We start from the raw sequence: 16,854 nt of genomic DNA, 5'->3' as shown, positions 1-16,854 counted from the left end.
AAAAAAAAAGTCAAATAATCAACTAAAATAACAAACTCCTCAAACAAGATCTAAGTTGATTGAACATTTATAATCACATGATATGACACAAAATAGGCTGTCTATTTTTTTTGCATTGTCTTGTAATCTGATCATGTAACACTTCCAATTAATTTTATTTTTTATAATAATTTTTTTTAACAAATTTTATAAAATAAATAATTTAGATTTTTAGAATGAACTCTCCAATATTTGGACGGAGGATAAACTAATTGTTTGTAATATTTTGACAATCTAGTGTATTATTAGAAACAAACAAATAAAAAAAATTGTTATACAAATCTAAAAATTAAACTAAATTTTCAAATCTAATAATGCGACAATCAATTAGAATATCTTAAATGACACACTCTATTATATCTTATACAATTATCAACAAATACATTATTAAATTAAAAAAAAAAAGATTTAAAGAGTAAATTTTTATACCATTTTCTTTAAATAATAATAAAACAAAAGAAAAGAAAAAAAAGCAGCAACAACAGACAGATGGGGCCAAGTAACCGCGTGCCTCAAAGTCTTAGCTCTTACCTGTAAACCACCTTCTTGGATTCCGTACCAAGGCTACTGCAGTTTCATTTCACTACAATCAACTTTCGGTGCTCTCCCCCCACATTCCAATCTTTCACCTTTATTCACTTTTCCATGCACTAATATTTTGGAATAAATTATTTTAATAATTTTTTAATTTTATAGAAAAAAATATATAAAAAAATAATTTATAATGATTTTTTAATTAAAATATATAATTAACAAACCTAATTTATATAAATCTTTAAATGAAATTTATTAAATATGTGAATTCATTATATTTGATTTTGTAACAACATTTTATCTAAGTAAAAGACTATCAATTTATAGAGTAAATTACAACCACCTCTCTTAATATTTAATTATATTTTATAATTTTGACATAATTATATAGATTTATTTTTTAATAAATTAAAGAAATCTAAACTAATGCAAATTATATGAATATACAAACATAAATAAAGAAAAATATATATTTTATTATAAAAGAGATAATAATATTATTTTTCTATCCATGTGACTATCAAATTATTGATAAAAATTGAGTTAAGGATTACATAAATTAAAAACCTTAATAAAGTGTATAATATGTTGTATTTTCTCTAATTTCCAAGGGAGGTTAATGTAATATAAGATGGGTGTTACTAAATTAATGAGTTTCATCTGATGTAAAAGAGTTGTATCTGATTCCATGATCAAATGTTATCCGCGTAAAAGAAATCCTAATTTCTACCCTCAATCAGACACAATCGCCCATTCAATAACCAAACACGAAAACACGAAAAACATCTTGTTGTACAAAGTCATAAAACACCATCACTCAATCTCACTCATTCACTCACTCACTCACTCATGTATAGCCTTGCTTGTATTTGCGAAAGAGATCTTCAGTTTTAGCATTCCTAAAGGCACAACAACCAATCAAATACACAATAATGAGAGCAACAAGAGTGATGATCATAATGATATCAGCTCTTCTCCATTCCTTCCTGAGATTAGCAAGTAACCCTGCTTTGCATGAGTTGCATGAGTAGCAGAGTTGGGTCTGATCGTTGTTCCAATTCAAGCAATCCATGTCTGCTGCATTGTCTATGGGGCTGATCCAATATGTAGGGTTCACAAATGTGTACCCACATAGTGTTGGTGGCTTACAACATCCTGACTGTTAAAATAAAACACAAGAGATAAAGATAAAGACAAAGATAAAGGTGAAGATGAAGGATATTTGGAAAAGAAGATGCATTGTTGGAGAATCATACTGTGTTACTTTGTATAGTTGTTTATATTCTTTTCTAATTTGCTTTGAAACCTTATTTTGAGATAGACATCACTCAAAGAATAATTGATTGAAAAAGTCTACTCTAGAGTCTAGACTATAAAATAACCTAGAAATACAGATTTATGGTGTAGATTTAACTTTTTGGGTGGTCCCACTTCATGAATAAATCTTAGTCTTCTATTTTGTATTTTAGGTAATGCTAAAAAAAAAAAAAAAAAAAAAAAAAAAAATTGACAAAATAATAGGAAGAAAGATGTTATAGAAGTGTTGAATCTAAATCATATATTATTTTTCTAAGTATTTTTATGTGCCTCAATTCTCCGTCCCTAACATTATTGGGAAGAAAATGCACTTCAAATAAATTTCTCTTCTAAACTATTTACATCCATAATTTTGTTCGGTTTTTGTATCAATGATGAACCAAGACAAAAAAAAAAAAAAAAAAAATTAAGGAACACCTACTACTCAAGAACACATCACAAAGAGTGAATTTGGAAGATCAAACAAAAGACTCTAATGACAAATCCCACCTTTTCAGTTCTCAGTTAAAAAAAAAATTTTTTTTAAAAAACTCTCATGTATACCACTCTAACTCACTCTAACAAAACATATTGCCATCAAGTTTATTACAAATAGATAATAATTAAGGTTTAAATTATTCGACAAAAAAAGTAGGGCTATTTATATTGAGTTTTACCTGTAAGGGGGTGAGATGTGCATTAAAAAAATCTTCAGCCATACGATAACTCTGATTCAACTCAGCACACATACTTGTAGAGCTCAAGCAACTTCTAATCCGATCCCACTTATAATTACTCTGTACCCTCCTTCGAAGCCACCCTGAGAAGTCATCAAGATGGTATTCCAAGTAAGCCCGGTTCGGTTCAAGGTGTCCCGAACCCTTAATGGTGACCATGTAAATAAAAACCACCAAACATGCAAGTAAGATTATGAGAACTAGCATGGCAACAAGGTACACCACAAGGAGCCATGGAATTCGCCAAAACCCGCCCACGAAGCCCGCTAGGGCCACGACTAAGATAAGAATTCCTAGAATGATGACCGGCCATTGGAGGATTTTTACGCATGAGTTGTCTTGCTCGGATGCTAGCCAGATTCCTGCACCGATGATTGGGATGGAGAGGAGCATGGCCACGAAGTTGATGCAACCGATGACATTGTTGCTTAGGGCCATGTTGAAAATATGGGGTTTTTTTTTTTTTTTTTTTTTTAATGGGGATTTTTTTGATGTTTGAATGAGGTAATGAAGTTGAGAATTAGAAAGAGATTAGAGTGGTGATGATGGATGAAGAGAAATGGACATGGTAGAGCTTTTTTTTGGGTTCCTTAGCTTGGAGCCATGGAAGGTACTAAAGCAATGAATAATGCTTTTTTTAAAGGGGGTTTTGATCCCTTGGTTCAATTTTTCCAATCACTTTAGTTAAACTTTTTGAAAAAGAAATAGCTAGCTAGTGTGCATTGAAAAGAAGAGAAAATAAAGAAATATTAAATTAGTTGATGATACCTGATGCTCTGGCATTGCATTAGAAAAGTATCCCAGTCTTCATGCGGCAATATTCATGAAGTATCGGTATTTTGAAAAATACGTCGTATTTGTATTAGATATTTATTGATATATGATATTTTATATGGTATTTTTACATAAATATTGGGTATATGAAATATGTACGCATATTTTTTTTCTTAATTTTTAGCATATCCAGACATACTTACTACATACCTAAGTCGTACTGTACCTCAGTTGAAATAATATTTTCTTCTATTATAGAGATTAAACTTTTTTCACTATGTTTCTTTTTTATTTTTAGTTTTATACTAGTATATTTTTAAAATTAAACTATGATTTATAAGTTATTTAATATATTGACATTTAATTTTGATTTATGCTTTTACTTTTGATATTAAATGTTAATTGCAGGTTAAATTTTAATAAATTAAACCATTTAATTAATTTTTACATTACTCTAAATTAAAAATAAATATTTTTTTTTATAAGCGTACCAAGCTGTGCCCGTACCCTACTTTTTTTTTTTAAATTTTACCTTATTAACATACTCGTATCGTACCAATATCAGTACTCGTATCGTACCCGTGTTTCAGGGAAAGATGATTATGATTAATTTAACCTATTAAAATATAAAATAAATTAAAAAATTAATAAGATAAAATATCATATTTAAATTATAATCATTTTACTTTTCTTATCACAAAACTATAAAAAAAGTCAAAATTTCATCATAAATGAAACTTTTTTAATCAAATTAAAATAATTAAAAATGAAAAAAATTCTTCCCAAATAAAATCTTAAATAAATATTTATTTATTTACTTTTTGAGCTAGCATCTCTGTCCGCGAATCCTATGTTTTTATGCATGTTTTGTTGGGCTCAAAATGTTATGGTAAGGGTATGATAAAAAACAAAAAAAAAATGTTATATTAAGGGCAGTGCTGCACCACCTTGGAGACGGTCCGGCCCCTTGTCAAATTGAGGCTGCAAGCTGTTCAAATATTCGTTTAAATTGGTAATTTAGATCGAATTAGATTAAATTGTACGATTTGATTTGATTTGATTCTATTAAGAATCGATTCGGTTTCTATTCAGGAAATATTGAGAACCGTAAAAACGGTTTAGTTAATGAATTTTATAAAAAAATCACTGTTCAAACCGAACCGAACTGAATTTTAAAAAATATATAAATATATGTATATAAAATATTTAATAAATAGCAGCGGTATTTGAACTATGTGTAGGTGTTATTTAATAATATATATATATATATATATATATAATATTTAATATTATCATATCAAATTTTATTTTTAGTAATTGATTTTTAATTTTAATTTTAATGATATTAGGATGATATAGATATGTAATGTTGAGTAATGTCTTAATATTATTAGTTTTTATCATGAGTTAAATGTAATCAGTTTGAATAATTATTTTGCTAATATTAACAATTTATTCTTATAAATAGAAATTTTTGAACCGTTAATCAAACTGCAACCGAACTGTTATTTCAGTTTGGTTATAGTTCGGTTTTACAAGTGTAATCAGAGGTGGACACTACGTCAAAATTGAGCTTTAGCGGCGGTTTTTTACCACCGTTAAAGGATGTAAAATCGCTGTTAAAGCCTTTAACGGCGGTAATTTAGGACTGCCGTTTATACTCGTGTCGGAAAATGTACAACCGTCGTAAAAGGATAAATTACTGTTGTTAAAAGTCGACCAAAAACGACAGTAATATAGGACCAAAAACGGCAGGTCTTTACCGCCGTAAATAGGTTCAAATTTAAAAAAAAACAATTCTCTCTTCTTGCACGCCCAGGTCTCAAACCCTTGACCTTTAATCCACGGACACCAACCACTCCACCACATTCACTCTATATGAAATGTATTTTTTAAATAAATATTTAAACATTACTTTTGCTTTATTGTAGATGGTCATATTCAATCTCTGGCCGGGCGTGGTCACCATTGGTCGGAGTTTCGCCGGAGCTCCGCCGGCAAAGGCCGCCGTCATTAACGGCGGTAATGAGAGGGCTTTAGTGGCGGTTTCGTTACCGTCGTTAAAAGAGGGCTTTAATGGCAGTTTTTTTAACGACGGTTTCATTACTGCCGTTAAAGATACTTTAGCGGCGGTTTTTTAAACGACGATAACGAAACTGCAGTTAAAGATACATTGACGGCGGTATTAACGGCGATTTTGTTACCGTCGTTAATAGTATCTTTAACGGCGGTAACAAAAATCGCCGTTAATGCCCTATTTTTGGCGTAGTGGAAGGGACGTGGGGCTAGGGGGTCACATGCCCCTGACTTTTGAAATTTATATATATATATATATATAGTGGGGTCTGGCTTCCACACTATGCAGTGCCCCTCCTAATACATAGCCCTCCCAAATAGGGAAGTGAATCCCCTTCTGCACTTTTCCCTCCTCCCATCTTCCTGATCACACTCTGCCGGCTTATCTATTAATACAATCCAAGGGTCTTAATTAATCATAATTATATAAATTGCATCACAAGTCCTTTCGAAAACTTTTGCCGGTATTCTCTTCATACCACTACAGAGCTGTTATTACAAACCTTCCATCACAATTAATTAAACTTAATTATAAAATAATAATAATAAAAATTTGAATACTTAATTAATAATTATATTTGTTTAATTACAATAATTAGAGTTGAAATAAAAGATAGGTTATATTATATTTCTAAATTATAAAGTAAGTTAAATAGATTAAATTCTCTTTTGGTTACTGTTTCTGAATAATCTATGACAAATTATAACCAGAGAATTGCCAGGATTAAAAATAAAATATCTTTAGAAAAGGCAAGTATCTATTAACAACAATTTTTTTTTTTTTTTTGCAAGAGTTAACATTAAATTAAATCCGCAAAATTCGCAATTGATATTGATATCACAACTTGATTTCTCGGCCTTGTTAATAACATTTGTATGAGTATTAAATATAGCGAAGAAATAGAATCTGATAACTTAAATAGTAATATTTCTTTACAAATAATAATAGAACAAAATAATACCTTAATTAGACTATTAAAAGAAATTAGCAAAAAATCTTAGAAATAATCAGTTAAATATTTATTCGCGAAATTAACCCTAGGACCAAAAACAAATCATGGACGAACTCGTACAGACCCTAATCAACCCCAATAGTTTAGAAATCATTCTTAAAACTCTAATATTAATTATTTAACTCTCTAATTATACATTGATCATCCAAAACCTTAGTTTCCGATTTTCATCATTTTTTGTTTGATTGTACACCTTTTAATTCGAAGCGAAGCAACTTTAACTGTGGGCAAGACTTAAATCAAGAAACTAATCTTAAACGTGTTGGTTATACATGTTAGGGTTCACACTATGGTACTTTAGTCAGCTTGGCTAGTATGTTTTCAACAGTGATTGATGTGCTTGAAATGATTTCGGAGGATGGTTCAAATTTAGGACAACGAGCAGAAGCAAATATATTGTTGAACTCAATTCAATCATTTGAGTTTGTATTCAACCTTTATTTGATGAAAACAATATTGGCATTACAAATGAGTTATTGCAAGCACTATAAAGCACAGATCAAGATATTGTTAATGCCATGAATTTAGTTCAAATTTCTAAAGTACGGTTCTAAAAGATGAAGGAGGGTGGATAGACATCTTTACTTGATGATATTTTGTCTTTTTGTGAAAAGTATGAAATTGATGTTCCCCAAATAGAAGATATGTTTGTAACTTGAAGGAGAAAAAGACACAATGCTCATGAAATTACAAAGTTACATCACTATCGCGTTGAGTTATTCTACACTGTTTTGGATATGCAAATTCAAGAACTAAATGCTCATTTCACTGAGTCGAACACTGAGTTGTTACTTTGTGTGTATGTTTGAATCCATCTAATTCTTTCTCTAGTTTTGACAGGAAAAGGTTAATTCATCTTGCTGAATTTTCTCCCAAAGAATTTTCTTCAGTGGAGCTCATGGTACTTAATGATCAACTTGACACATATATTATCAACATGCTATCCAGTAGTGAGTTCTCAATATTAAATGGAATTGCCGATCTTTTTAAGAAAATGATAGAGACTGGAAGAGAGAAAGTATATCCATTGATGTATTTGCTCTTGACTTTAGCATTAATCTTACCTGTTGCAATTGCTACTACTGAGAGAGTATTTTCAGTTATGAATATTGTGAAGAATCGGTTGCGGAACTGAATGGGTGATGAATAGATGAATGATAGCTTGGTTGTTTACATTGAAAGAGATATTTTTTTATGGCACTAACAATGATACTATTATGGAAAGATTTCAAAAGATGAAAACTCGTCGGGGTCAATTGTAAAAGTTTAAAATTAATTTTTTTTTTGTAATGAATATTAATTTTTAATGTTTAACATTAGTTCGAAAAATTATTATTATGTTATTGTTATTGATTGGGGAAGAAAAATTTTGAGATTGTAATTAATAGATGCCCCCTATATTAAATTCCTGGCTTCACCACTGAGTGTAATGGTTTGGTTCTTAGATTTTCTCAAAACCGAACCAATCCGAACCGTGTACACTTCTATAGCTGAAACTGGACAACCTCAAGGATCCCTGGAGGCTGTCTCTAACCACATTTCTGCAACTGGACAACCTCAAGGACCCCTGGGGGCGTCTCTAACCACATTTCAAGGGGTGTTTAGAGACTTACATGAAATTGGGAGCTCAAAAAATGAATAAATATTAGATATAACATTACTATCATTTAATGAGCATTATTATTTTATAACAAGAATCACAATATTATTAGATTAATGGGGAGATATGCATTGTCTAATTTGCAACTTTTTATTGACTATTCTGTATTCTTTGCCTGACAACAGTTGTTTAGTATCTCTTCAAATGAAGATTTGAGACACGCACCTGATAGTGTTAAATTGGTGATGATCTTCAACTATTGAATAACATAAAAATATATCAGTTATAAAAATATATATATATATATATATAAACAAACATAAAAGTTAATTAATTAATTTACTTTATTTGATTCAAGTCATACATGGAATGGAATTGATAGAAGGTATGAATCTCACAAAATCAAGTTTTCATGTGCCAAAGACTTGTCCTGTAACATAACATAAAAATTTTCTTACTATAATTCATGTTAAAAATATTTGTAAAAATATATTTTATTTAGTTTTTTTTATAATTAAAAAGCACATTGTATAAGTCCCTAAACTAAATTCCTCTGCAACCCAGTTAATCACAATGCCACTATAAATCATACCCAATGTCTATTTTAACAATGACAACCAACAATGAAAGAGTTTTGATTTGGCACCCATTAAATCTCTGTTACATGGCCAGAGTGGTTGTTGGGTGCTCCTCACATATTGTTACTGATAAAGAAGATAGGTTTTTCATAATTTTGTGTCGGTAATTGAAAAAACTTAGTTCTGGAACATGAACATGTAGCTCTCCGGAGTATTGAATAACTTTTCTACATGGCCATCATTTTAGCTCTGTTACAAGGCCACCGACTCCAAAAGCCACCATCATTGAGCGAATTTTCAATTCGGAAAGATTGAGATATGATGGGATGCGCTAGAGAAATCACCAACATTGTACAATTTGATGCAGGTGAGTGGTTACGCTGTTTAGCAAAGCTTATTGCTTTTTTGCCCTGGAATTGAATTAGAGTTTATTGGTTTATTAGTTGGTCATTGGTGGTGATATATTTCATCGTTTCTGACACCAATACGGGACAATGATCTATTTGTTCAACTATGGAATCTGATGGACTTTCATATTGATGCAACTTTTCTTTTTTGGTTACATGTTATGCATTTTTTTGTAAATATTGCATTTTTTTTGTTTTTTTTTTTTTAGTTTAGAAATGAAATTATGCATTTTTGTTGTAATTATACGTGTTTTTTCGTTGAAACATTTCTACTGGGCCTAATAGATTAGTGATTCATTTGTATATCTGTAGCATGTGCGGTTCTAGATTACTGGGTGATGGAATTTTCAATGAAATTGAGCAATTCCATGATCTTTTATCACTAAATTTTACTTCCACCACTATCACTCCTCCCAAAATCATGAAACCTTTTTGGTTCTAGCTGGAATGTCCTGCCTTGGCTGGAAAATTGTGCAATGCTCTGTTTCGTTCTATTTTGTTTTCATTGCATTTTATCCATTTTGCCTATTTCTGGGTATTTCTTAGTAGAATATGTTTTTTGACCATAAACTTAACAAATCTGTAAGCCCTTAATTGGCAATTTTCTTGGTCTAACACAGTTTTTGGGCTTCCATTCATGCAATTATTTTTATTTATTTATTTATTTATTTATTGTAGCTCATATGTACTTAATGAATTGCTAAAAGTTCATGATAGGATCTTTTTGTGTTAATATTCATCGTATATTGCTACATCTGTCTGTTTGTAGTGTAGGTGTGTACCATGACATCAGGTTAGTAATAGGTAATTTGATCCTTTCAATCTTCCTAATGCAGGGAGGGATCAATGGGTCGATCTCTAGTGGTTTGAAATTCAGGCAAAAGAATATTGAGGAATCCAATAGATAAAGAGTAAGAGGAAGACATTTCCAAGGAACCTTTGCTATCATGATTGACACGTGTTCTTTGGTTCTAGACATTGGTGCTTTTCAGATTTAGAAGATAAAAATTTGCTGATAGTGAATCTTTCACGTCTCCTGTGCACAGAAGCAATGAAAGGAACACTGGTCTCTACACTATGCATTAATTTATAAGGCTTTCTTTGTGAGCAGACTAACAGTTTCTTTATCTCATGCATTTCACAGAATTCACCCAATGGTGATTAGAAAAATAACACCTGACTGAATTTGAAAATTGACAGCAAAACACAAAATTCAACCCACAATACCAGATTAATTATTCAATATTATATTATGTGTTAGTTTGTTTACATATAATATAATGAGAGGATCACTTCGGGGCTTGAGAAAGGAAAATGAAGATGACAGCAGCCACCACGGGGAAGAGGAGGAACACGTACAATGGCGGCGGCCCCAGTGGCCCTGGACCCATACCTAAGGGAAGAAAGATGAGCAAAACAACCACCACCAGTATCAATGTCACTTGTTCGACTCCGCATCCATGCTGCTCTCCCCTCCTACTCATTTTGCAGAAACTAGTTTGGATCTCGAAAACGAACGTGCAGTTGTCCGACAATGGTTTTGTTATGTGTATTGGTCGGGAAGTCGTATGTATGTTGTACCTGATACGATTGTGGACATGTACATATAGTGGTGATGAGGTGCCTATCCACTTTTGGCAAAACGACACAACGGTTGCATCATGAGATGAGATTTGTAAAACCGGGGGTTTGCAACTTACTGGTTTGTGTCTGTATGTCTCGCATCATGTAAGGCTCAAATGTCGAACTGTTTGTCCGTCTATGTACCAAACATGTTAGCCTGACCCATCAGAAGAAAGCTATCAAACGTAGCCCACAACGGGTAAACGGACCAATATGGCAACAGTCAAATATTTAAGAATTAATTTTATTTCATAATTTGAATATTCAATTCTTTCTTAATCTAGACATCATAATTTGAATTTAATTTTTTTTTCCCTTTTAGTAATGTAATCTTACATAATTGGAAAAATATATTCATAAAATATTTAAAATTTAAATATATGGATTTGATTTATTTTACATATATGGCCAACATTACACCAAGCCACTATTTGGCATTCCTTACAAAAATATATATTTTTATCTTTTTTGAATCATATTACTTCTCTACTTTTTTGTCCAACTTTTCATAAAAAAATCAAAAAGTATACTTATTTAAATCATCTCAAACACTCTCTAAATATGAAAATACATACTATACATTCAAATTCAAAATAGTTTTCTAACACTTTATTTGTTTTAGTGAAAAATGTCTTTAAATTTTTTTATTTTTTATTTTTATTTTTATTTTTTTTTGCATTCTCTAGTGTTTAGTATAATAAAAAATAAAAATCAACGAAAATATTTTTCATGATTAACGAAAAAAATTTATTTAAATGGAAAATATTTTATATTTTTAAAATCAAAAAATATTTTCTAAATTAAAATTTTACCCGAGTTACCACATTGCCATCACCAATATCATCGTCAGTGCCACCACCAGTTTTACCTCGACCTCCACCACTACCAGCACCACACACAAATTAAAATTTAATCGTCTCAGACCACCGACAATGCCTCTTTCCCTTTTCCAATCATCCTTGCGATTGTCCAGTGAAGGAACGATTCATAATTTGCGATTCTTAATAAGCTAATATTGGTTCTTCAGAACCAATCAAGAACACCCATTTTTGTGTTTGGGAAGATGGTTAAATTTTTTTATAGTTGGATGTGATGTTTGTGAAAGAAAAAATGAAATAATTATTTTATTAACTATTTTAGCATATTTTATATTTTTGTAAATTTTAACCTAAAAAGTCAAATTTTAACCTTTACCAAACAAGACCAAAATGTGAGTGATCGTTAATTGTGGTGCACTTTTTTTGGTGCGTGTATGGCCTTGCAATATCGAGGTCTCTTTTGGAGAGCATATAAATACGTTATTTATTGATTTATTTTAATTATATATATTTTTTATTCGTCTTTGTATAATAAATAAAAATAATCAATTTGTAAGTCATATTCAAAACAACCAGAGTCTTTCAGAAATGCAAAGAAATGGCTTTCCTTTGTTTTTGTGGCATAATATTCTTTTAGAGGAACGAATATGAGGAGTTCCCTCAAAACCTTCATCTCTCTCATTGGCCTTTCACAAGTATAACAGACCAAAAAAAAAAGTAATGCTAATAGAATAACATTAGGATGATCATCAGTTTTTTTTACTACAACAAATTTCATTATTTGTGGTGTAACAATAATTAAAAAGAAATTGCAACGTGACTACCAAAAGTGAAATAAGTTAAAATTCAATATCACCAGTCAACATTAAGTTTACATATGGTGAGTGAATCTCACTTTGAATAATTATTTTGTCACATATACTGTGGTAGGGTAATCGGTAAAAATGGTAATTGGTAAAAAAATTATTGAATGATAATAGTACTGTAGTATCACATTGCACTCAACATTGTTTTTCAAATGAAACCGACAATAAATTTATCCTCACAAATATATTCCATTAATTGTGGTGTAACAATCATTAAAAACGAATTGCTATCAAAAGTGAAAATGATACGATTACTTTCAAACATATGCTTTATTTTATTACCTAAAATATGAAGAAAAAAATCAACTCAGATTTAGAAAATCAATTCTGGATTGTATATCATTCTAAAATCTCCTTCTGTCAATTTGTTATGAATTTTGGAGGTATTTGATTTAAAACCTGAGAGGGTAATTTATTTGAAAATTGGGCCAAGCTGGATCTATGGACTGATCTGTGGGCCATAATAAGAGAGGCCGAGTAAAAGGGACTAGAAGTTAGCCCGGTCCAAGAGAGCTCTGCAGTCAGCTCAGTCACTACACTCAGAGCGGTAACAGTTAGTTCGGTCATACCATGTTGAGCCGAAGTAAGGTGGGCTTTCCTCAGAACCTTGCTATTGGTTAGCTCGGTCCAAGATCATTGTGGATAATACGGTTTCAGACAACCCAGTTGGAATATGTCAACCGAGGTACACGCGCAGTGAAAGGAAGAACCGAGCTAGTTGGAGCTTGGTCTAGTCTGCGGCTTTAGCGTAACCATGTTATCTCGGTCGTAACATCCAACCATGGTAAAACCATCTCACTTGGTTTCAGCAGTGAGGGGGGTGTTGAAGGATAAGCATTATCTTTTAGGAATGTGACTCCTAGAAGGACTCTACATGGAGGAGTAAGAGTTGTACTAGGATTGTGCCACATGGAACCTATAAAAGCTCATAACATCACCTATAGAGAGGTAACACAACTTTGATTCCCGAATACATAGAGCTTTTTGTCTATTTGTCTATTTTGCTGACTTAGGCACCGGAGAGGTATCCGGTACACACCCGCCGGCTAGCTCACGTTTGTGTTTTCAAGGAGTAAAGCGACGTTATACGGAGGAGCGCAGACTTGATCAACAGGATTATACAAGACAGAATATTTCTTGCTCGTACAATTGGCATCGTCTGTGGGAATATCAGACAAAGAACAAAACCTCTTAATCAAGTTTCCCTCGCTAGTTGAATGGCGCACAACGAAGATTTGCCGTAGTCTGCCATCGACGGACAAACCCCCAGAGGGGGGTGGGAGGCATAAAGATTTGCCCTCTATCCCTCCCATGGCGGACTTAGAGCCCAGCGACAGAATCCCCGGAGGGATGCAAGGGGAAGGCGGAACAACAACTCCCGTTGCTCTCACTCACAAAGTCTTGAAAGGCAAAGGCGAAGAATCGACCCTCAAGCTCTGGAGAATCGCGTAAAGGAGCAAGATGAACTAATAAGGAAGATGGCGGCAGACATGGAGGCCATGAAGCGCCAGATCAAGGGAAAATGGGTGGCGACAGGAGAGAGGCACAAAGGCAACACGCCCCCTCACCACTCGGAGGATCGTAGTAGGCAAACCACACCGTCTCAAGCAGAGAGTAAAAGCCTTAGGACAGGCGACACTCAATCAAGGTCTTCCAGGACTCGTTACTCCAGGTCTGAGAGAATGAGAACATTGAGGTCTTACACTGAGGGAAGCACTTATCGGCATTCACACACCCACCAGATTGCGTCCAGGCAAACGGAGTTGTCTAGATCGTCCGACCTACGGACGGTGCTTGAAGAAAAGGCACGATGGAAAGAGGATACCAAGGCACACGACCCGCATAGAGTTTCAGCCCTTCAGCGGTTGACCCCTCGGACGCATGGAAGCGTCGAGGTAGGAATGCCAATAACGCGCCCTGCTTACGAACCAACAGACAAAGCCTTAGCAAGACTGCAGACCTCACCGTTCGTTCCGGCAATCGAGAACGCGCCCCTGCTTTCCTGCTTCCTTCAGCCCAAATTTGCCACGTATGAGGGGAAGACAGACCCCTACTCACACTTAAGCCACTTTCGCCAGGTCATGGCAGTATACCGGCGAAACGAGGCTTTAATGTGTATCCTATTCCCATCAAGCCTCGGCGACCTAGGTTTAACCTGGTTCGAAAGGCTACCAGAAGGCAGCATAGCCTCCTGGGCACAATTGGCAGAGGCGTTTGTGACAAGGTTCAGAACGAACACCAAGACCCTAGTGGAGATCGATCAGCTTCTCTCCATTGACATGGGCGACAAGGAAACATTGAGATCCTACAACAGTCACTATTGGGAGACGTTCAACCAGATAGGGGACTGCCCCATCAATCTCGCCATCGCACAATACAAAAGAGGACTTCCAGTCGGAAACAGATTGAGGGATTCAATTACTATGACTCCACCCCTCACGATGGAAGCCTTGATGAAGAGAGTGCACCAACATATTCAGGTAGAGGGGGATGACGCTCGTGCCAAGGCAAAATCTGGTGCAACAGCAACACCAGATAAGAAGACTACGGCAAAAGTTAACACGGTAGAACGTCCAAGCAGGAATAGACGAGGCATGCGAGACAACGAAGAGAACCGAGATAAAAGATGGTTGAGAGTCCGTACTTCCATTACCACAGTATTCAAGAAACCAATCTATCGAGTTCTCAGCGAGATACGTGATGAACCTTTCGTCAGATGGCCATCTAAATTGGGAAAGGCACAGAAGGACTACGACGAAAGATCTCAGTGCACCTTCTATAAGAAAAAGGGGCATCGCACTGAAAACTGCACGCCGTTGAGACAGCATCTGGAGGAGTTAGTGGCAGCTGGTCACCTGGATCGGTACATAGAATGAGGGACGCAGCCAACCCCCTAAAACCACGATCAGCCAGACGGAACACCGATTGACGCCCCGCCTCAAGGCGTGATAAACGTAATACATGGGGTATTCGAGCCAGAGCGAGTATGTGAGCTCAGGGGAATGATAAAGAAGACTAAGCACTTAAGGGAGGTATTAAGTGCACAGCCCACCATTAAAAAGGGAAAAACAGAGGCCACGAACGTCATGTCTTTTTTTAGACAAAGACAAAGACTTGGCAATGATATATTGCCCTCGTAATGATGCACTGGTTGTCACTCTTCACATCAAGGATTACAACGTCAAGTGAATCTTGATCGACCAAGGGAGCTCATGTGAGATAATGTATTACGAAACCTTCCAACAATTGAAACTGGAAGACAAAGACTTAGCACCTGCCGTATCTCCCATGATCGGATTCAACTCAATGCCAGAGTGACCGGTGGGCAAGATTATCTTCCCAGTCAGAGCACGAAGCATGACGAAACAAGTGGAATTCTGGGTATTAAAAGCCCCTTCCACTTACAACATAATCTTGGGGAGGACATGGCTGCACGCCATGCGATCGGTAGCATCAACCTACCATCAAGTAATGCGGTTCCCTAACGAAGCCGGAGTAATTGAAGAGGTCTATGGAGACCAAATTATGTCTAAGCAATGCTTCGTCACAGTAAATGGCAGCCGAGCTGCCAAAGGGTTTGTTCAGATGGTGAAAGAACCCGAGAGTAATGAATTGTTTGCAGATGTTGGCAAAGCCGTTGAACAGAAGGCAGTGGAAGACTTGATACAAGTAAGAATAGATGAAAAGAACCCGGATAAGTTCTTTTTGCTTGGCTCATCTATGTCCAACACTGAGAGAATAGAAGTCAAGGAATTCTTGACCTCTAACATCGAAGTGTTTGCCTGGACGCCGTATGACATGCTTGGCATTGACCCAAGCTTCATCTGTCACGAATTGAATGTCCATCCAACTGCAAGACCAATCATACAGCGCACTCGCAAATCAGCACTCCACCACGCCGAGATAGTGGTGGAAGAAGTGGGAAACCTTCTAGAGGCAGGAGCTATTAGAGAGGTGCACTTTCCCAAGTGGATATCCAACACAGTAGTGGTGCCTAAGAAGAATGGAAAATGGCGTGTCTGTGTAGACTACAAAACGGTCAACAAGGCATGCCTAAAAGACAGCTTTCCTTTTCCACGGATTGACCAACTAGTAGATCTGATGGCAGGACACAACCATCTTAGCTTTCTTGATGCGTACAGAGGTTACTATCAGATCTCCATGTATGAGCTAGACCAAGAGGTCACATCTTTTACGACGCCAAGAGGACTATATTGTTACAAGGTCATGCCTTTCGGCCTTAAGAACGCAGGGGCAACATTCCAACGGATGGTCACCAAGATGTTCGAACCATTGTTAGGCAGAACAATGGAAGCTTACATCGACGACATGGTAGTCAAGAGCAAGGATAAGAATGACCATCTCAGGGACCTAGGCGAGATGTTTCAGATCCTGAAGAAGCACGAGCTATGCCTTAATGCATCCAAGTGTGCGTTTGGCGTAGGATCTAGTAAATTCCTGGGCTTCCTGGTGACCAACCGAGGTATAGAAGC

The 16,854-nt window shown here is 34.8% G+C and overlaps 1 protein-coding gene across 1 annotated transcript; it reads right to left on the bottom strand.

The window, feature by feature from the left end:
- Positions 1 to 1,234: 1,234 nt before the first annotated feature.
- TRN2 (Tetraspanin family protein) lies at positions 1,235 to 3,371 on the bottom strand. Its single transcript, XM_028247856.2, has 2 exons — positions 2,547 to 3,371; positions 1,235 to 1,732 (listed from the first exon to the last, which is right to left on the bottom strand). Exons 1-2 carry the CDS (start codon positions 3,042 to 3,044, stop codon positions 1,421 to 1,423), a joined length of 810 nt encoding a protein of 269 aa, XP_028103657.1. The 5' UTR covers positions 3,045 to 3,371; the 3' UTR covers positions 1,235 to 1,420.
- Between the last annotated feature and the right edge of the window lie 13,483 nt (positions 3,372 to 16,854).

Source organism: Camellia sinensis, chromosome 13, assembly GCF_055761805.1.
Source record: "Camellia sinensis isolate YWXY chromosome 13, ASM5576180v1, whole genome shotgun sequence".
NCBI classification, from domain to species: Eukaryota; Viridiplantae; Streptophyta; class Magnoliopsida; order Ericales; family Theaceae; genus Camellia; species Camellia sinensis.
This window is presented reverse-complemented; position numbering and strand designations above follow the sequence as displayed.

Coding starts and splice junctions, on each gene's coding strand:
- TRN2 (XM_028247856.2), bottom strand. CDS start 3,044: ATGGCCCTAAGCAACAATGTCATCGGTTGCATCAACTTCGTGGCCATG. Junction 1,733..2,546: donor CACATCTCACCCCCTTACAG/GTAAAACTCAAT, acceptor TTATTTTAACAG/TCAGGATGTTGTAAGCCACC.